The sequence below is a fragment of the Choristoneura fumiferana genome, chromosome Z (genome assembly GCF_025370935.1).
Source record: "Choristoneura fumiferana chromosome Z, NRCan_CFum_1, whole genome shotgun sequence".
Classification (NCBI taxonomy): domain Eukaryota; kingdom Metazoa; phylum Arthropoda; class Insecta; order Lepidoptera; family Tortricidae; genus Choristoneura; species Choristoneura fumiferana.
In genome coordinates this window covers 34,842,994-34,864,980 of record NC_133472.1, presented here as the reverse complement: position 1 = coordinate 34,864,980, position 21,987 = coordinate 34,842,994, and the positions used below count along the sequence as shown (strand labels likewise).

The following is a 21,987-nucleotide window of genomic DNA, read 5'->3' as shown; positions in this document are numbered from 1 at the left end:
TATTAAAATGTCTTGTGTCTTCCCCGTACGTTCGGCGATTGCCTCCATTGGGAGGACCAAGAGCACCAGGCTCGCGGCGCCCTTATATATATATATAACGTCCAACCTAAGGTGAACTCTATGGATATGCTAAACCATAGTGAAGTGAGCTGATCTATGTTGGTTATGTACGTATTTAAACACCTTCTGTATTTTTTTAGCTTTGTAGTGCGATTCGGACTCGTGCACCGAGGGTTCCGTACAAATTTGTAGATATTTATGAATATCCAATTCAAATTTCATAGTTCTAGGTCAACAAAAAATATCCTATAAATTTGATTCCCTTGAAAGTGTCGAATTACCGTGCGTACCTTTTTTACGTTAACTTAGAAGTTTGATTTTTTCACAGCTTAAAGGGACTCTAAGACTTGAGTATTATGGTTTAATTTCTTGACAGACCGACGGACGGAAGGACAACAAAGTGATCCTATAAGGGTTACGTTTTTTCCTTTTGAGGTACGGAACCCTAAGAAAGTTCAATCGTGTCATTATTCTACTGACTACATTTAATCAAAACGTTATACAGTTATTTAATGTTTCAGCTTTACTAACAGCAATTCTTCCAGAACGGTTCCATGAAATTCTTTTCATTTCCGTTATTTTATTTGTGAACCGATTCAAAGGAAATAGTCGCTGCGCCTGACAAGTTCCATATGTGATATTGGGAAGGTTTTGGGAAACAACAAAAAACGTTTTATTGAATGAACAAACTGAAACACTGCAAAATTATTAATGCAAAATATTAGACCTTTATTCCATATATATTAAAAATATAAACTTTGCCACAAATATTCATTTAGCTACAATTTTTTTTTAACCAAAAAGTGCACATAACTGATTTAGAACCGTCTAAAATAATGATGTATGTGAATTATTGCACATGAAGGATTTGGGAATGCGCTTATTCTTTTATTCTAAGGTTATAGTTATGTGCTCTTTAGGGTTTTTTAGTGTACAAAACACAATAAAATTATTGGGAGCTACTATAACCATGAAATAATCAGTCGTGCTCGTGCTTAACAATTATAATATTAAAAGTAATGAGCTCTTACTATGGCCAATCAATCAATCAATCAATCAAATCATTTATTTGGCCCCTTTTGTCACTTAATTTTTAGTTATAATTTTAATATCACAAATATTATTGCTATTGCATCGTTAGTACTTTTTTTAAGGCGTAGGGAAGTGACGAGACAACCCCACCGCCTTCAAGTGGTATAGCTACCGGTGCAATCAGTCCATGGTCGATCCGCCATTCAACCCCAAAGTTTCTGAGGACAAGGGCACTAGGGGAAATGCTTTAAAAAGCGCACGACAGGGTCCTTTTAGTATCGTGTGGTCAATCTCCTGCAACTTCTATTTCCTGCCGGTCGTATCGGTCACCCGGTCCACCGGCACCGGGGAGCTGAGGTCGAGAGAGTGGACCTGGACTTGCGCAACTACTTGTCCACTTTAATATTTTTCCCGCGCTAATGACACCCGGTAAGAATCTGGATCTTGAGTTGGAAGTCCTTCGGCGCTGGAGACTGGTGGTGGAGACTGAGCTGGTGGGCTTGGTGTCTAGCTGGAACTCTGCACGTATGGCGGACGAGTAGTGATGGTCGCTATGGGCCCTGACTGAGACAAAAGGTCTAGTTCGGCAGCTCACCTGTTGACAAAGCAGCCCTATTAAAGGATCCCACTGCTTTTTCCAATCCGGGGAAGGGCCTAGAAAAGGTGGCCTAAACAAAGCTTGTCTCAGCAAAGCTGCTTGGCCCCCTGCCGCCTGGCTGGCCTCAGTCGCCTAGTCACCAATAAAAGCGGTCCAAGTAAACGTTAAACAAATGAATATCTTAATACATATTGCTGCCTGGAACGTGAGAAAATTATTGAACAATGAGTACAACCTGTGTCCTGAAAGATAGACTGCACTTATACTATACTTATACTGTCCTGTTATAATATCGACATAGCCGCAATCAGCGAGACACACCTAGCGGACAGCGGTGAGCTCTGTAAGGAACTGGGTGGTTACTGGATGGGCAAATACCCAAGATCCTACTCAGCGCATGTAGAAGAAGGAGTTTAACCGACTCTCTTGTTTTGCGTACGTTGTCCAGGTTTCAGCTCCATACAAAAGGTTGCTTATGATGGAATCCTGGACGAAAACCATCTTGATCTTTGTGGAGATCCGCAGACTTCTTTTGTCAGATCAAAAATACAAACTGAAACATAGATGCACAGAAAAAGCAGAAAAAGAGACCAGCGCTGGTCTCTTCCGAAATAGAATGTCCAGGTCTCTAATCTAGCCACCTAAAGGCATTAATAATAGGCTTATGAGTTTACGACCACATGGTGCCTAGAAAGTAGCTTTACCTTGTCTAATGTCTATGTATGCATCCACTATGATGGCATCAGATGATGCTAATCTTGAATTTTATGAGGATCTTCGTGAAGTTCTCCATGGGATCTCGGCTTGTGACAAATTAATTTTGCTCAGCAGCTTTAACGCACGTGTTGGAGCGGAGTGCATCGCCTGGAAGAGCTTTTTAGGAAGACACGGTGTTGTTAAGATAGTGTAACTCCAACGGTGCAATACTGTTGCCACTGTGTTCAAAAATTCTGAATTCGACCTGAGCATTACAAACACGTTGTTTAGGTTACCAGATAAATACAAGACATCCTGGATGCACTCTCGTTCCAATCACTGGCATCTTATTGATTACATCATCGTGGGCAGGCAAGACTTGAAAGATGAGCTTATTACTAGAGCAATGCGTGGTCCCGAAGGATGGACTGATCATCGTCTTATAAGATCCAAAATGAGAGTAACATACAAACCATCGCGTAAAGCAAATCATAAGGTCCCTGTCCGGCTTTCAGTTTCAAAATTGGTACATGATGACGAAACTCGACACAGGCTTGATGCTGAGTTAGATGCTGCCTGCATATCTGGTGCCGTTGAGAAACTCTCAATAAATGCCGCACAAAATATCATAGTATGATTGGCATGATTAAGTTTTAATAATAAATCAACAGTTCATTTCATTATATTTGTATTTAACGTCGTTATAAGAACATTTAGGTAGTATAGGTTAGAAAATTATTATTTATTTAAATTGACAAGCTTTTACTGATATTTCTTCCAGAACTTGAGGATTTTATAAGAAAAACAAAAACTATAAAGTAAATTCACTATATACTTAACACTTTTACTATGTTTTGACCCCTAAAACGATTTTTGAAACGTTGTTTACTTCACAAACGGTCACATCGCTAATACAACTGGCGGGCGATTGGAGGCGGAACACAAATCCTTTATGTGCATTTCTGCACATACGAATTTTTCTTAGCGGTCAAAATACATGTGGAATTTGTTAAACTTGTTTCCAGTTCGAATATCATAAAAAGGACTTTATCATCACATAGATAATCAGACGGAGATTGCGATTAGTGAAAAAACGAAAAATTAAAAAAATGCACATATGGAATTTGGCAGGCGCAGCGACAATACTAAATGTAATCTAAGAAAACCACAACACATTAATGGAAACCCAATCCATATCGGTCTTAGCCGTTCCTGAGATAAAACACGAACAAATGCTCCGACAAACATGCACACAGACTAATTCTAAAAACCACTGTTTTGGGTTCTTTAGCGCTAAGCTAATATATTATAGTGCCATTCACGATGACGCGTGCCGTGGTTCTTATTACAATGGTATTAATGTCTAATTTTGACAAAATCAGGCGTCTTCGTGGATGACACTATCTATAAATACAATACCTACCCATTTTTCCTTAAAAATGTACATACCTAAACATAGATGTTGAGAATAGTTAGAAGATGTATAGAATATAATATAGTGTGCTAACGGCAGCCAGGCCTTTTTAAGGGAGTTTAAAGTAACGTGTTTCTGTAACTTAACCATGACATTAATTTAATAAACTAAAATTCGTACTTTGTTAACTTTCTAACAAAATAATTATTGGTGACCGAAGAGCTGGCAGCTACCTCGCTCAAAGAATTAGTCTAATAAATACCTACCCTAGTATCAGTATTTCTCAAATACTATCAATGAACAGACACCGACTTGTAACTGAGATGAATAGAACGTGTATAGATGTATAGATATGTTATTCCTGCAATAAAAATTTCATAGCTGAAGATTACAGCTGCAAAGGCGTCTTAAAGTGCTCGTGCAAATGTCGTTACGTCTGTATTGCCCCCGGTTCTACTTTAGTATGGAAGTTTCGACAGCTTGCCAGTTATCCATGATAGCTAAGGGTTAGCAAGGGTCACGCATTAACTGGCATGTAAAATATATCTCATTACTTAGATTTATTCAACGTCGGCACAGTGACGTATCTACATAAACATTATTCTGTCGAAATACATAATTTGAAAATAAAGTTAATTTAATTAAATTCAATTTGCTCTACGCCCCAACAGGCCATCATTTTTATGAAATTATTGCATGAAATATTGCATTTAAATAAAAAAATATTCGATAAAGTGTAAACAACGGATCGAGAGTGAACGATAGACCAGACCTTTTTAACTAATAATCAACTAGCCTGGAATTTTAAAATAATTAACTTAATAGGTATAATGCTTACATTTATTTATTCTATGAAATTGTATTAAAACTTCTTTTTTGATTGAACAGCTTTAGACCAAGATAACCAAGATAAGAGTTTATCTAACATCTAAAAATATATACTACCCGAGAGACGTAATCCGATTTTTCCCTATCCCACCTTGATTAAAGCAAAAAGCCGTTACACCGAAGTGACTCAGTGACTGAACGAAAGTATTTCACCGCACCGCAGGGCTCGACTTTGTAAGTCTATATGCGGCAAGGGAAATCCATGTAGCTAAGTGTAATTAAATTAGTGATTAAAATGTAGTTCTAATCGACTAAAGACTTTTTCTTTTCAAGTGAACATTATTAACCATGAAAAAGGCTTTTGGAGGAAACGGAGGAATGAAATTATTGTTATACAATATAAATAAACATAATCGCAAAGCATCGTGCACGGAGTTGCTCCGAAGATGAGCTCTGGTTGAGTTCGAAACGCGTCAGTGTAGACGCAAATCACCAGGTGGTGATAGTTGCCTTTGTGTGATTGGTGTATGTTATTACAATATGGAGGTGGAGGAACTGCATGAACACATATTTCTTGCATAAACGTAGCTATCATAAAGTCGCGGTTGGCCAAATTAATTGTTAACTGGCGTAAATAGTTCGATGTACAAATGGTTACAACGGTAAAATTTTTGATTAGGTTCCGATGATATGCACACTTATTTTAATAAAACAATTTACGAAAGGACGAAAAACGAGGTTTGTGTTATTGAATTAAAAACAAAAAATTTTTTTTAAAAGATTTTATTTAAACGCTCTAAAAAGAAGAAAACATTTGGGACCCATATTGTAGAAGTGCATTAAAAATAACTATTCCGCCATCTTGGATGGTCCGACAATCCGCCGTATTGGATTTAGAATGACGTCACGTACCTTGTCGTGCATTGTCATCCAAACTAAACGTGTATACAAAATTTCAGCTCAATCGGTTGAAGATATCTACTTCAAAATTGAGTTCAAATATTCCACCCGAACAAATTACATACATACATTGCAAGTTAAATAAAAGCTTTTAAAAAGTATGTAAATAATGTCATGTTGATTAATTTTTCTTTGCTTTCATCCAATAACGCTTACACAAGATGTAGGTACAGAAAAAGTACATAGGTTTATAATATACATTTCATAAATATTATGGGCACGAATACTGTTTGCAGGACAAAAATATCTAATAACCTTTTGTACAGTAGTGCTTCCGAAATGATTGATTTCGAATTAGTAAATCCGTTTATAATTTATTTAAATTATAGAAGCTTATTTAAAGTACAATAGAATTTCTGACTGGGCTTTGAAATGGGAGAAATGATATAAATTATTCCAAAAATAATTAATAGCAGCGACAATCTAATCTACAAGCGTCCCCTGTGGTCGACAAATCATGAGTAACAGATAAAATTGGAGAAACTTGCTCCAACTTGAATGCCTATAAATTTTCTTATGAAAGAAATATTGCTCTATAGTTACATAAAGGCCTCAAGCCAGTTTCCGTAATATATAATAAAAGAAATACTTATCTAACTTTATTGGTTTAAGGTTTTTATTGGTTTAACTTTAGATATAGCAATCTCGTGTTTGAATAATAAGTAGCCATCCACACTTGTTCTTTTGTACTACTGTTAACTGACTTTATACAAAGTTCTGCTGCCAATTGAGATCCAGGCGCTTTAAACCTTTTTAAAGAAATATCAAAAAGGTTGTAACCGTAACTGGGGACCGAAGAGCTAGCTTCCCCGGACAAAGAATTATTAGCTTAGCTCTTGCTTAGCCAGTCAAAGAGGAAACGCTGCCAGCGTGGGGGTTACTCTAATCTAAGTAATTTGATTTCGTCTTAGGTATTTTATTTTTTTGTAAGTTTTTTTTAAAAGTTAAGGATAGTTTTATGTAAATATTTTTAATTTATGTTTGTCATATGTTTGTTATATTGTATTATTTGTAAAATAAATTTATGTTAACCGCGTGTGCATAAAAGTTAAGCAAAGGGTCACCAAGGTTTTCATTCGAAGTGGCCCATTATTTTTCTCGCCTGTGAATTTTTGCTTTGATGCTATAATATAAATTAAGCAAGTTAAACAAACTTTGACTCTCCACTTTATTATAACGCAACTAAAGGGCACTGGAGTACAAGCCACAGCAAATATTCTAAAACCTTAAAAAATGCAAGCTTAGTACTTATCACACTCGATAGTGTTATCCGCGATTGTAATCAGCAAAACGAATATTTGGAGTGTGCTCAATAAACTCACGAACCTACCTAATTTACCAGTATGAGACAACATATTACATGAAAAAAAAAAACATCAAAAATATACACAAATGCCATTAAAACTACATAAACATACATATTAGTGCCTCTAGTCAAAAAGGTTTAATTCTCGAAACTATTATTCAGTTATGCAAGAACTTTTCGCTGGTACCTACATATTGAGCTAGTAGGGTTAAATTAGTACTGTTTGTGGTTTTTAGCTTCAAACGCAATTATCTAAATCTAAACTTTAATTGTATGGGTTTTTTTCATTGCATTTGGATATTTTAGAAACTCACTTATTATAACGGTCAATACTCTAGCATGAAATAAAAGTACAAAAACTGTGTGCAGTGGCTGTCGCCCCTAGCTTAAGATGGATCGATTAAAATAATATTAATAATGCTACTAATACCCCATTTTATTTAAAGCAACCCATTTGAAATGATGTAGTCAGTTTATTTGTTGCAGATCCTGATTTAATTAAATCCACTAAAGAACTTTAGAGGAGAAGCTATAATAAAAGTTCTGTTCGAGCGCTTTCAAACAGTATATATAAATATAAAAATGTAATGTAAATTCAAACATATCTCTGTACATCTGTCTTCTCGGTCTGTCTGTTGGATCTTCACGCTTAAACCACTGAACTGATTCAGAAAAAAAATGTTATGGAGATAGTATGACACCCTGGGAAGGACATAGGATAGTTTTTATCTCGGATAATTTCTTAGATCATGTGGAATACCGATACACAAATTTTGCAGAGACGGATAACCTGCTGGTTTTGTAAATTATATCAAAATGGACTTGCGTAGGGTTTTTTCTGGTTTGTTAATGTGTTCGCTCCACACCGCTAAAATTGAAGCCCATCTTGAACCTTAAATTGAACAACAAATGCATAACGTCGTTGATAGTTCAAACCCGCGTATGAGCAGTTTGTAAATACCGCGTATGTGCAAAAGTGGCAAGATTGAGATTTCGCGCCGACAGGTAGTGAACACGGATTCGCTGCAGCTAGTGGTCACACGATCTAAGTTAGCCAATCATAGAACGTCAAAACATCGATGAAACAGTACCGCGTATCCGGGTCGCATGAAGTTGGTTGCAAATCCGCGTATTTACTCATTATCGTTAGAAAAATGACACGGTCAGTGGGTGGTTCCAAATATTTTTTTTTTGGATTGGATAGCAGTCTCGTCAGTACGTTAATCTTGTTATAATGTCATTGTTTATGACTGATCTAATTATGTTATTTAGTGAATTGCTGATATTTTTAAAAACTTAGGATATTAACCGATTAGTTTGATAATTAATAGTGGATGTTTCTGTGCTTTTAACTATTTTTGAGTATTTATATAATTGTTAGAATTTATAATACACCTTAATCTTGATTTGAAAGTTGCAATGACTGGTTTTGTAGAAGTTTTGAGAAGATTTTTATGCTGATTTTGTAAAAATAAACGAAAAAATTACATTGATGTCTTATTTCAACTCCGCATTATCTACCACTTTACTTCAATTCTTGTGGCTATTTCATGGTACAAAACCGCGTAAGTGACTTTTCTCAGAATCTAAACATATTTTGAGTAAAATTACATACATATACATATCATATAAGAGTCGTCACAGCAAATCTGCTAAAAAATTTAGATGATTAAATCTGTAAAAATGGGCAAAATACAACGTTTTTTCATCTTCCTGAACAACCGTAAAAAAACACTTACGCGGTATTTACAAACTGCTCATACGTGGGTTTGAACTATCAACGGCGATAAGTGTGCCATTGTACCCGCAACGTTGATATACACCCGAGCCGCAGGCGAGGGTTGAAAGTTGATAGTAGGTAGCTAAGTCGAGGATAAAATAGATTTTATAAACCAGATATATTTACCTACTGTCTGCTTTCGACTTTCATTGTGAGATAGTTAATCAGTAACATTGCAAGTAAATTTTCACTGATTAGCTTTGTTAATATTGCCAAGGTTTATTAATTTAGTGACATCAAACACGAAATGGAAAGATGCGGTGACAAATAAAATAAAATATTTTATAAACTTCTAGTTATACTCGTGGCTGTTAGTGTCAAAAATTAACCTGGGTTTAAACAAAGATTTTACTTTCTGCACTAGAACATTAAAAGCAAATTTATGCAGCCTAAATTCAGCATTAACACCTACCTGAAGTAAAAAAATATTTTTTTCTCAACTTGGAAGCGTGAGTGCAGCATTCAGTTATAGAGCTTGGTTAGTCTTTTTTACCGATCACTAAACCATCGATAGTGTTAACGTTGTACGAGTATGCTTTGCGTGATCAAATCTCTGAATTGTGATACCACAAAAATTCATGATGTGTCACTATATTGCCTTGCAGATAATTTGGCGAAAAATACCATTACTTTGTATATCGTAGCTGATGATCAAGGTGGTAAGAATGTATGTATGAGTATACTCGTAGTAAGTTAACAGTCATAATCTTGTGTAGGTTAGTGCTAATGTAGGTACATCTTCAAGATAAGCGTCACTCACCGTTTTTGCTCTCCGAGTGCAATCTGTATATCGAGCTGTGGTTGACATTCTGTGAGAAGCACTCCTCGATTAGGCTTTGTAGCAACTTTAACTTTGGATCGTAGTTGTCGAAGGTACGACTTGAGTTTAGCATTTCCAGTTTTCAAATATTCACATTGTTGTGAAATTCGCTGTCCAATTGCGGAGACGCCAGAAGTGTTCACGAACGACCCGGCGGCGACATCTAAAACTGTTGAGAGATAAAGAGAACCTGTTATCACTGAGTACTCACTCAACTGTTTGTGGAAAGACCTAAAACAATACGTGACAATGATTCATTCATAACAAAATAATAATACGCCTGATGAATAAATAAACTACGCCTCTCTCTCTAGAAACTGTTTAAATTAAAACATCTGTTTCAATTTTCTTGTTACGTGTTCGATGTAATGCTGATGATTTTGTTATCTTTTGTGTATTTTATTTAGGTCCCATTACATCTATAATCTCTTCTTGTGTAAAGATAGCTTGTTTTTTTTGTGATAGTTCAAATTACTTTATTTTAGCGCTGGTCGACGTTTTTATAAGAAGTAGGTAGCTTGTTAATATTATCACGTAGCCGTTTTCCAAGGCTTTTTAATTTCATAATGGAATCGTGCCGGATAGTCTTTGATGAACGATACTACTATTGATGATCGAAGCGGATAGTAATGATTATAGAAGGCGCTTAGTGTTTAAATATACATGCGATTACAGTATGCGGTTACTGCTTACTTTGCTGATTAATAAAAAATATAAATATCACACGCAGCCTCATTGGAATTATAATAAATAATAAAAATACAAAAAATTGAACCGACTACAAAAAACCATGAAAATAATTTTCTACCAGTCTGAAGTCGGTCGGTGCCTCAGCACGAGCCAGCAGGTGTGGACCTATAGTCATCTACCTCACCTACGCACTTTATATTGGGCTTCAATCACTCCTGCTGGCTCGTGCTGAATTAAAAATACAACCGAATTGATAACCTCATTTTTTGAAGTCGGTTAAAAATAAAACATTTAAGTTAAGTAATCAACAAATTAAATTGATATTTAACATGGTGTTTATAATTCATACACTCGAGGATTTCTACGTGGCACGTGATTCGTGAAGTTGGGAACTCCTGAGGCAGTTTGGTTTTCGTCAAATTCATATTATTAATGTAAGACGCTCGTCTATAGTTGATTACCTTAAATTCGGGTTCCCACTGTGGTTGTTTTTCAATAAAGATTACTTTATAAAATGTTAATTTAGCTAAATATTAATTGAATTTATTTTAGCTAAGCTTATAATATACGAGTATGTAAGTAGAGGGCACCTCAAAATTACTACTTCTGATACGTGTACGTGTCGCAAGTAGCGATTGTATATTTATATGTTGTATTTTATGCATCTTGTCTAGACTTGTTATTTAAAATCTACTAAGTATAACTCAGTCTTTAACAGACTTCAAAAAAGGAGGAGGTTATCAACTCAGCTCGAGCCAGCAGGAGTGATAGAAGCCCAATATACCTATGTATAGTATGTAGGTGAGGTTGAGGTAGACGACTATAGGTACACTCCCGCTGGCTCGTGCTGAGGCACCGACTTCAAACTGGTAGAATATTATTTTCATGGTTTTTTTTGTAGTCGGTTAAATTTTTTGTTATGATGTTTTTTAAATAAATGTAGGAGTATTTATGTATTTACTCTTTTGCTGATGGAATTGTAAAAATAACTCGGGTATTTTGAAAGTTTTTTTTTGCACAATGTTTTCCGAAAGTGATGGCAATATATCGAAATATTTTTTTTGCGCGAATATATAGAAATAGGTAAAAGACATCATTTAAAGGCTGTATTACTAAGTAACTAGGAATCGCGGAAAACAGTGCGGCAGTGAAAAGTAAATAAAAGTTTATTAAATTTCTGTGGCTAAAAGTTGCTGTACGTACAGATTGTTCTAGACGAGTGATTCATTCCAGAGGTAGGAGTTATGGCGATCCAGAGTAAATAATACGCAAAAAAGTACATGCGCTTTATTTGTTATTCCTGTGTATTGAAAGTTTTACTGCTCCCCTGTTAAATATTATGGTGTCTTCACGCTAATTCATTATGTCTGGCATAGAAAAGGTTAAGCAACAATTTTATAACGTTTGGTTTAACATCATCATTTTTCAGTACAAGCCAGAATATACCAGTTGAGCTCTTGCTTAACATGAACAGTAGTAGACTAGTGACTACTGCAATTAGGAAATACCTTTTACTTATGTTTTATGATACATTGCAACTTTGATGTAGGTAAGTATCCTATGTAGGTACCTACATATTTTCAATTTTTTTTTATTCGACTGGATGGCAGACGAGCAAGTGGGTCTCCTGATGGTAAGAGATCACCACCGCCCATAAACATGTGCAACACCAGGGGTATTGCAGATGCATACAATACATTATTAAATTATGTATAAATAATTTGAATATGTTCTTAGAAAGGATTAGAAATTAGTTTATATTTTTATTTTAGAGTGAATCTCTAAAAAATTTCCAAATTTATCACGACAGAACCGAAAAGTTAACATCTCTATTAACTGCGTACTTAAACTATTTTCAGTTAAAAGCAAACCATCTGCGGTCCCAGATTGTTTGTAGTTTTTAGTTGGTTGATACGCTACACCTCGTATTTACTCATAATTATTATACGCAGCTGTGTTGTACCGGATCTAAGGAAGATGATAATAAAAACCTATGACAGCCACCGTAAATCATAAGGCGGCGTAAAGTTTATATTGGAAAATGTAAAACTCCAGGCGCTACGTTCGCAAAGGGCGCGTCGACAAATATTTATTTTCAGGACTGGCCTTTTTATATTTAGCATGTACCTAGTACATGTAAAAAAAAACAGGTAGTAAGTACTTCTGCGATAATGCGTGACCATTAGGTACGAATCACCTTATAAAACAGACCTCGCAAAGAGACTTACAATGTCGCATTTTTTACGAATTGGCTGCGAAATGGCGTATTCGGTTATTTTATTACAGCTCCTGTACTTCCAACAGATAACCCAAAACTGTAACAGAATATCTTCTGCTAGTTCTACAAAACTATTTCCACGAAAGTGATTTAGAACAAACACTCGAATATTAATGAACCAACCTTTGGATAAACCTTCCGAATGAGTAAAAAAAATACTTGAGAATTTCATTAGGTATCATATTAATACGAGTACGTAGGTACGTATGCAGTGGCCTCGTTAACATGAAAAGGATTTGCATGAATGAACATTCAACACGTTTTCATTTTTGTTCTGACCGAAAACACACCATTCGAAAGAAAATCCCACCAATCAGCTACTATGTGAAAACTTACTTATTACATAACATGTAACTTACGTATTTAATTTAAGAATCTGGCTGTAAGTGGTTTTCGATGAAACTTTCTCAACAGAGATTTTTCCGCACCAGTGGTAGATTTTTTTTCACATTCATAAGTGCTTGTTATAGCCTAAATTGAATAAAGATATTTTGACTTTTACTTTGAAACCAAACATTATTTGTTCAGTACACAGGTTGTCTCTGATCATGGGGCTTTTTCAAGGTTCGATTCTACTCTCATAATTAAGCTAGGTAATTTTTGTTAGTAACATTTTCAAATAACTTGAATTTAGATAATTTATTAATAAGTTTTCAAAGTTTAATCGTTTGATCAGTATATCCGACATGGCGGTGCTATTGCTGTCTCTTGGTAGGGGGGCTTTAAAATCATTTTTGTAATTTTTTGACATCTTTTAGATAAACATTTACCTATTCATCAAGGTGCTGTCATTTTTGTATTGTATCGCATACATAGAAAATTAGTTGCTAAGCTTGCGTGAACTCTATTTTTTTGTTTAGTTACTTATTAAAATTAGAGTATATTTTATGTATAGTATAGGTAGAGTCATTCACGATGACGCGTGCTGAGGTTCTTATTAAATGTCTTATTTTGGATGGCACTAGATATAATTAAGTAAAACAATTAAAATATTAAAAAAAACAAATATCACGGACAATCTGTATTTTATGTTTTTGCCAAATTAATGAATGAATGAATAAACTCAGTTATAGTACAGACATATAGGTAACCATTTGACCATTAACTAACGTTAAAACATCCACCCTCTTGATTTGTACGCAGTAATCGACCTTTATCTCGGTAATCTTTGGTCAGTGAATTTACGTAAGCCGCGTTCCAACTATGTTGGGTAGGTATGTCATTAGTACTACAAGTGATGCACACGACAAGGTATGATTTTGCTCCGGGATATACTCTGCGGCTATGTGACATGGCAATTTGTGTTTATTTTAAAACTCCGTCATGATATTATAACACGTATGTATTTATTTAGCCAGCGTAAATAATGAACCGTATTTATGTTTAGTTTTCATTAATATACGTTCGTTGCAAATCACTAATAATAATAATAAAATAATAAAAATTGAATAAAAAAATACTTTAATCATTCTGAGAAAAGTTTAGCCACTGGTTGTAATTAGATACCTGCATGTAGAGTTAACTTCACCCTTGTGACAGAGATACGAATCTCGTTGGCGTACGAAATCTATTTCGTTATGCGACCCTAAAAAGAACAATTAAAATACTTTTTGGATTATTATGTTATCCGAGTAATCTCCCCATTAAAACCTATTTCGCCTGAACGACTAAAGGTATAAAACTGAGATTTGTTTCAGATAAGAGTGCTAGTCAGGAAAGGGAGCCATAAAACCACTACCTGATTCAGTGCCTACGCACACAAACAAACTTAAGAAACTAACTTATGTGGGAAAAGAAAAAGATCTGGAAGATCCCAACATTTCGTCGCAGAATAAAATGTAATCTCACAAAATTTGTGTGCATGTGTTTGTAACTGGGTCCTAATAAAAAACAGCGCTACGGTTTACCGCAACATTTTGCTGCGTGGGGCGCAATTTGTACTATTCAATACACCTTTTTTCCTTATAAATGTATTTTTTCCTGTGCATCAAATTGGTGTAAAACAAATAAATCTTTTTCTCTTCCTCAACCATACTCTATCACGTAATAACAGCTGAAAGAATTAGAAAAACACACAGGTAGGCTATTTATATCCTGCTATTCCTATGAGATCTGGATGCACGGATATAAAATCCAGAAATCTCAACCACTAATTCTAGAGACATAAATTTTGCTCGGATGCTTATCAAATTTCGGGATTACAATTCAGGTCAACGTTAATTTCAACCACCAGAGCAGTCTAGTGAATATTCTGTAAGAACCCTCTGTGCAGGTGCAATAGCTGCACGTTGTACGTTTCTATTATTCTTCTATTAGGTCGCTGGGGAAATCTAGACTAAAACAAGGTCTCAACTACTTAAAACTTTTGATTGATGACTATCGTGTTATAATTTAAATTGCACCGCGCATCATGAGGGTTCAAGGGTCTTTAAACCGCGTGGAAATGGGGACGAAAGGATGTTGGCCACTTGATCAATAGTGACAACGCTTTATCAGTAGGAAGGCATACCTACTTAACACGAATACAATTATAAACTCTTTTTGTGCAAATAGAAGAAACAAAAAATCATCTATATCTATTATCTTTGGCGAGCGTATATTGTCCCTAAAATCAGCTGAATGTATGTTACGCTACGCGCCAGTATTAGGATTCCGTAAAAAATTTAAATTCAAAGTATAACAACACAAAAGTTAACATTTTGCAAACGGATAGCTCTATATCGAAAAATGGTTTATTCTGTCCAAATACTTTACGTAGAGCGTAACTGACATATTTTTAAAAATACTTTTTTTCTTGGCACGACTATTACATAGGTATGCCTCTGCTAAATTACAGTTAACAAGAAAATTCAGTGAGCTTAGTCGCGGATAGACAAACTGATGGACATGGCGAAACAGTGAGAATTTCAATTTTACTACAGGACCTTAAAATAGATCTCTTTCAGTTAATAATAGATATGTTGTTTTATTCTATCATTAAAAAGAAAAAGACGAAAACGGCTCACTTCTTACAGTGATAGAGACTGTCTCGGTAGTTAAGTACCTAACTACCTAGGTAGGTAGTTGTGGAGTCTGAAGAATGAGTGTTGTTAGAATAAAGTATTGACATTTCGTGTGTAGCCTTGCCCTGACATTAGCCTATTCATACATAACATCACGGTTAAAGCAGAGCGCCTAGAATAAGGCTACTGTGTGTTGGCGACAGAACCAAGATTGCCGAAATGCGATATGTCTGCTTACGCCCATTCAAGAGTTCCGTTTTGTTGAGCGGCGTCGGGTCAAGGCTATCAAATTATTATATTGTCAAAGGCTAGCACAATGTGAATTATGTACCTATACAGCGTATATTGTTGATATAGCCACAAACTGTAACCAGAAGTAGATTTACCTAAGTGCTATGAACCGATATTAAAACAAATTGTTAATTTAGAATTAGCTACCAGAGCTTAAATAATTTTTGTATTTTTTTTCGCTCTTCAATGTAATGCGTATACGAGCGAGAATCGTTCTGAGATAGTCAACAACAACCAGTCAACAAGTCCACCCGACGTATTGAATAAAAACAAAGTACCTACCTAGTATCTCAGTAGTAGTTGTAGTGATACATTGCATGCTAGTTTATTTTTGAAGGATAATAATAAGTCACAATTTTTCACAAAACCTAGTAAAGTGTGTTTGTTTATTAAGACCTTAAAGTTTGTGGCTATATCAACAATACACGCTGTAGATTGACGAGACCTTTTTGAGACTATAAAAACCATGAAATAGGATGACTTTTAAAATATTAAAACACCGCTAAAATAAGCTAATTAGGTACTAGTAGTACATCTGGTGAAGTGCCTGATAACATCTAATTGGAACATTGATTTTTATCATCGGTATCCAGATATCGACGGAAAGCAACTGTGACAAGGTAGGCTGTGATAGTTTTAAAGCCATCCATGAAGAATTATCAAGTTAAATAAATATAAATTAAATTTGGGGTAACTTACATTTAATTTCTGCGATCCTTTTTTTCTGTTTTGATTGATTTTTCGAAGGATTACATGGAAATACAAATACAGATAGACGTTGTTTAAGACAGGTGGTGCAAATTTTGGAAATCAAAAATCAACCTACATACGTAATTACTTACTGCCGTCCCGCGGTAGTTTTGAATTTTCCCGGGGAAAAAGTAGCCTAAGTACATCAATCGGGGATAGTGTAGCTAGTTGTTGGTAAAAGAATGTTTAAAATCAACCCTGAAGTTGAATTCACTTTTTGCTATCCGGCGGGAATTTTACGTTTTGCCGGAGAAAAGTAGCATATACCAATCAGGGATAATGTAGCTCCCAATTGGTAAAATATCTTTTTTTAAATCAACCCCAATGATGAATTTACTTATTTCGATCCTGCGGGATTTTTGCATTCGTCCGTAGAAAAGCAGCATATGTCAATCAGAGATACTGCAGATTACTATTAGTGAATGAAAGAATTTTTAAAATCAGCTCCGAATTTGGATTGTTTTACTTCTATCCCGCGGGAATTTTGTATTTTCCCGAAGAATAGTATAGTAATGAGGATATAGTGTAGCTTTCTATTGGTGAAAGAATTTTTAAAATCAGCCCCGAAGTTGAATTCAGTTTTTTCTATCCCATGAGAATTTTGTAATTTCCACGAAGAAAAAGTAGCCTTTGTCATTTAGGGGATAGTTATATCACATAATATGTGTTTTTTTTAAATCAGCTCTGAAATTGAATTAATTTATTTTTATCCAGAGGGAATTTTGCATTATCCCGAATAAAAAGTAATCTATCTCAATCAAAAATTTGAACGACGGTGAAAGAATTTTTAAAATCAGCTCAGTAGTTTCAGAGATCGAAAGTTTAGATATTTCCTTCCTTAAATCCTCCAAAAATCCTTCCTTATTGCACCTCTACAACATTCGAGATACGTATTATGTATGCCAAATTTCAAGTCTCTAGCACCATTAGTTTAGGTTGTGCGTTGTCTGTTAGTCACTCAGTCAGCCAGTCAGTCAGTCAGTCAGTTACGGTACTGTTTTATAGGTATATAAGAATAAGAAAGATAGACTAAGTATTTGATATGGAAAGAACACCATTAGTCTGGCTGTCACGACGACTCTATAATTACAAGCTTTTATTTAGTTTCACCTGTCCCGTTGTCTGTCTGTCTGTCTGTAATCAAATCTTGCAAGTTACATTCGACCAACTTCCAGTGGTTGGATTGACTTGAAATTGGGTATACTTTTGGAAAATGCGTGACAATACAATAATCGGGTAGTGACGTCCTGCTAGTCTGGCCAGGAACGTCTCCACAGGACGGAAGTCTTCAACGGTAAATGGCATCGACTTGAAATATTTTTAAAGTATTTGTATATATAATGATTTTACTTCAAAAAACCTTACCAGTTTTAATAGCAGTGGGCCCCATTTTTTTAATTGCCCCAGGGCCCTAGGTAACCTAGCTACGCCACTGTATTTCGTATGCAAAATAATGTAGTTTGGGTGACAATACAAGTACAGTAAAAAAAGTAGTCAGCAAAAAACCTCTTTCAACTTTATCCCGTATTTAATTTCTGAACCAGTCTCAAGGAAGTAAAGTATAAATTGAGTCGGAGAGTTAGTTCATCCTGCTAGTTTGGAAGAAGCCGGGCGGGTCCCGTGGGCACTGGACACGTGAGTACAAATCAAGTGCGCGCTTGGTCCGAAACTTTAAGATATTCGCGCAAACGTATCATTTCGTCTTTTTAAAAATTGCGGACATTATAAGTAAAAATGGAGCCCTTATACGATCACTCGTGTGTCTGCCTGTCCGTCTGTCGCAGGAAATTTGTTCCGTAACACTGAAACTAGTTGAAAATTGGTGCACACTTTGTAAGTACACATTCAAGTTCAAAACCGTGACAAGCTCGATAATTCCCCACTTTATAGCATAGTAAAGTAGGTCACCTGATTGTAAGAAATTTCCGCCGTCCATTGAAACTCGCGACTCCGCGGGAGTCATTGCTGCGTTGCCAATATTTTAAAAAGAGAAAGATTCCGTTCTTAAAACACCGCCGAGGGAAGTTCCATGACTTAGTAAGTTAATAAGTTAAATTATTACGAATGTAGAACAAAAAGTTGGAAGGACACCCTACAGTAGAGCAACGCCAACCGCCAGATGATGTGTGTGTGTTTTTTCGAATATATCTTATAGAGCGGCAAAAAATCTGACCTTCAAATGTATGCAGTAATACATATAGGTAATTTTGTATGTAGAGTAGGCCGAATTTTCTGCCGCTGAGTATATTATCGTCTCATTATACTAATAGACCATGGCGCTGATTTCGTCTGGAGTCTGGACTTTATTACCCAATCTTACATTTATCTTGCTCTACAGATAACGGTTTCCCGTTTTATGAGCCTTATATGGTCTGATTTTGTTAAGTACATGATGAATTATGTTATTCCTAAGATATTTTGCCTTTTATTATAGACCTGTTACTTTTTACGAGGTCTTTTATGGCAACGATAAACTCTGTCACTTACGGATTAATTTTCAGGTAGGTTAACTTAACACGCATAGAATTCAGTTCTCTAACCAAAATGCACATCTGCCTCATATACATACATGGCAGAGTGAGCACTTTCGTTGTCTTGAATAAAGGCCTGCAAGGCTCTAGGTAAAGTGTATTACACGCAGCTCGTATACATTTCTTTTGAGCCAGGAATGCTTATTGTATATCCACAGAGTTGCCCCAAATTAGCAATCTGTAGCTTAAGACTGTAGAAACATAACCGTGGTATGCTGTGAGTGCAACGCGTCGAGACGAAGTACTCCTCAAGGCAAATACAAACTTATCTAATTTACTGCATATATTCGCAATATGAGTTTTCCAATTGCAAAACTTGTCAACATGGATACCTAGAAAAATAGTTGTTTCTGCTTCTTTCACTTTCTCATTATTATACTGTATTATCTAAGTTAACGTCTTGGTTCTTGTGTGTTCCAAACTGAATTACATTAGTTTTATTATTGTTTATTTTTAATTTATTTATATTTAACCAGTTAATAACTTCTACTAGCGACTCGTTTATTTCTTTATTCAGACTATTCTTGTCTCCCGATTCTACGATAATATTAGTGTCATCGGCAAACATTATACACTTATGTTTTACGTGATATGGTAAATCGTTTATGTATAACAAAAACAGTAACGGGCCTAGAATGCTTCCTTGGTATTTAACAGTTGTATTTATATTCAGACCTGGTTGAAACCAGTTTATTATTTTGTATCTGGTGAATTTCTGTGCATTGTTGTCAATTAGAAAGGTAACTTTGGATCCATTTTAAAGCATTGCCTCTAATACCGTATCGTTCTAATTTATGGAGAATAATTGAATGATTTACAAAATCGAATGCTTTGCTTAAGTAGGGATACTGCTGCTACTGACGTTTTATTATTTACTGATTCCGTTACTGTTTTTATAAGATTAAAATATGCTAATGTAGTAAGTAGAACTTTTTTTACAGAATACATATTGTTGACTATGTTCAAGTAAATAGCATATTTCTTAATTTCGCTGCATAATTTAATAAAAAATACCTGCCATTACTGAACCTAAACTAAATTGTGCGATTAACAGCGGCAGATAAATTCTGTTGAGTTTTCGTCCACCGTTTGACTATTCACTGTAAAATCATTAGTTGTAATGTAAAGTTGTTGGGCAATGCTGCCGGGATAATGGGGACTTTTGAACCGGGCACGATGCAAGGTGGGGATTTTTAGGTTAGTTTATTATTTTTAATTATTTTTTACTATATACGTATAAGTATTTTGTTAATTTAATGACAGTAGTGTTTAGTTTAATTTTATTTTGTTTTACTGTTTGATTTAATTTTGTTTTATTGATTGATTTAATTTAGTTTGATTTAATGTTAATTTTGTAATTTTTCGCTTATTGTATATAACACTTAGTGTATATTGTTTGACAAATAAAATATGTTTAATAATGTAAAAAATACACTACTAAGTATTGTAAGATATTTGTCTAGATAATGAAAAGATAACATTTCTCATACATTCTAATAACAGACGTTATTTCATATCATGGTTATACCTGAGTTAACCAAGCCGTGAGCTTTATTCTATTAAGTTATGTTGGCATGGTGGGTATATAGTACCTATGATATTTAAATATGTTTTCTTCGTTGTATAAAACATGAGTTTCACTTACGATAGGGTACTGGTACGAGTACACTAAAGCAGTAGTGTAATTGAAATTTTACAATACAATGAGCATAATATGGCCGAGATCAATTTTAACGTATGTAACATAGAAAAAATAACTGCTAGTCTTCATCATACATCGGCTGCTAACAGCATAAAATAGAATGATTTTGGTCCTCGTAAGTTTTTGCTTTTCAGTAAAAACTAACTGATATCAGTGAAATATGCTTAGCTTTGGGGATTCAAACAGAAAGACTGATTTTATCCAGTAAGTCTCCAAGTAATTAAATAAGTGAAATCCTTCGCTCTCGCTATTGCACCTTAGAAACTATTGCATCAAAAGTGGTTTGCATTTTAATTATTATTTCCGTGCCTAGTTGTACCTACAACGTAAATTTATAGGAGATACTCGTACTTAATCTGCACTATCTGCTGCAATGTTCTGGATTAATTTAAGAACACCTTGATGTATTTCATGTTTCATGATAAGACATACTATCGAAGTAGTGAGCCGCGACCCACCGTGGAACATTTTTTACAGAAAAAGTCATAGTGACGTCACAATGCTTGACAAGGAAATTCATTAAGAAACTTACAATGAGAACGTTCTACGGTGGGTCATGAGTCAAATGGTTACATGGTATGTTTATCCGCAAGTTTATGGCGCCTAACCGAATTTAACCCATTAAAAAAAAAACAGAATCCATAAGTTTTGATCACAGGAATAAAAACTTTTTAATTATTTAGAACAGTCCATTTCCAAGACAATGTTAATCAATCAAACTTTACAAATCCAAAACCTAAGTCAACTAAAATAAAAAAAGTAAACTCCTTCTAACAATGAACCAACAAAGTTCGCAGCGATTTAATTCAAATTACCTCATAAAAAGTGGTCCGTATCAACGAGTACCTACAAAAGTGAAAACAAAGTCGGGAGTTGGATTGTTTGATTACTAGGTATGTTACGCGGCGCGAAACGCAACAGGCGGGCGGCGGCGGCTGAGCAGCGAGCGGCCACTGTGCGGTTTGGCGGCAAGATCTAAACTGAATTCTGACTCACTCGAGAGACAAGACTCGTTCAGCTAAACAGAGTTGCGCATCTACAGACAGATAATAAGAAAATGTACGTAAATCCGGGTCAATTAATGCGCTAATAAAACAGAGAAAGCATTTTACTTTAATAATTATGTACCTTTATAATGTATCGTAGGTACGTAATGTTCCATCAATCATCAATGATTCAGAAAAAGTGGTTGAAACATTACTTTATTTTATTTCGAAAGCTTTGAAAAATTCGATAGCTACAGAATGTG

At 35.1% G+C, this 21,987-nt stretch overlaps 1 protein-coding gene across 1 annotated transcript in view; it reads right to left on the bottom strand.

Annotated features, from left to right (window-relative positions):
* The window catches only part of LOC141435630 (calcitonin gene-related peptide type 1 receptor-like), a 133,034-nt gene extending 111,334 nt beyond the window's left edge, over positions 1-21,700 (bottom strand). The window contains exons 1-2 of the mRNA XM_074098373.1: positions 21,554-21,700; positions 9,435-9,663 (exon numbers count right to left, since the gene is read on the bottom strand). Of these exons, the coding sequence (XP_073954474.1) occupies positions 9,435-9,567 (133 nt within the window). The 5' untranslated portion in view covers positions 9,568-9,663; positions 21,554-21,700. The remainder of the gene's footprint in view (positions 1-9,434; positions 9,664-21,553) is intronic.
* Between the last annotated feature and the right edge of the window lie 287 nt (positions 21,701-21,987).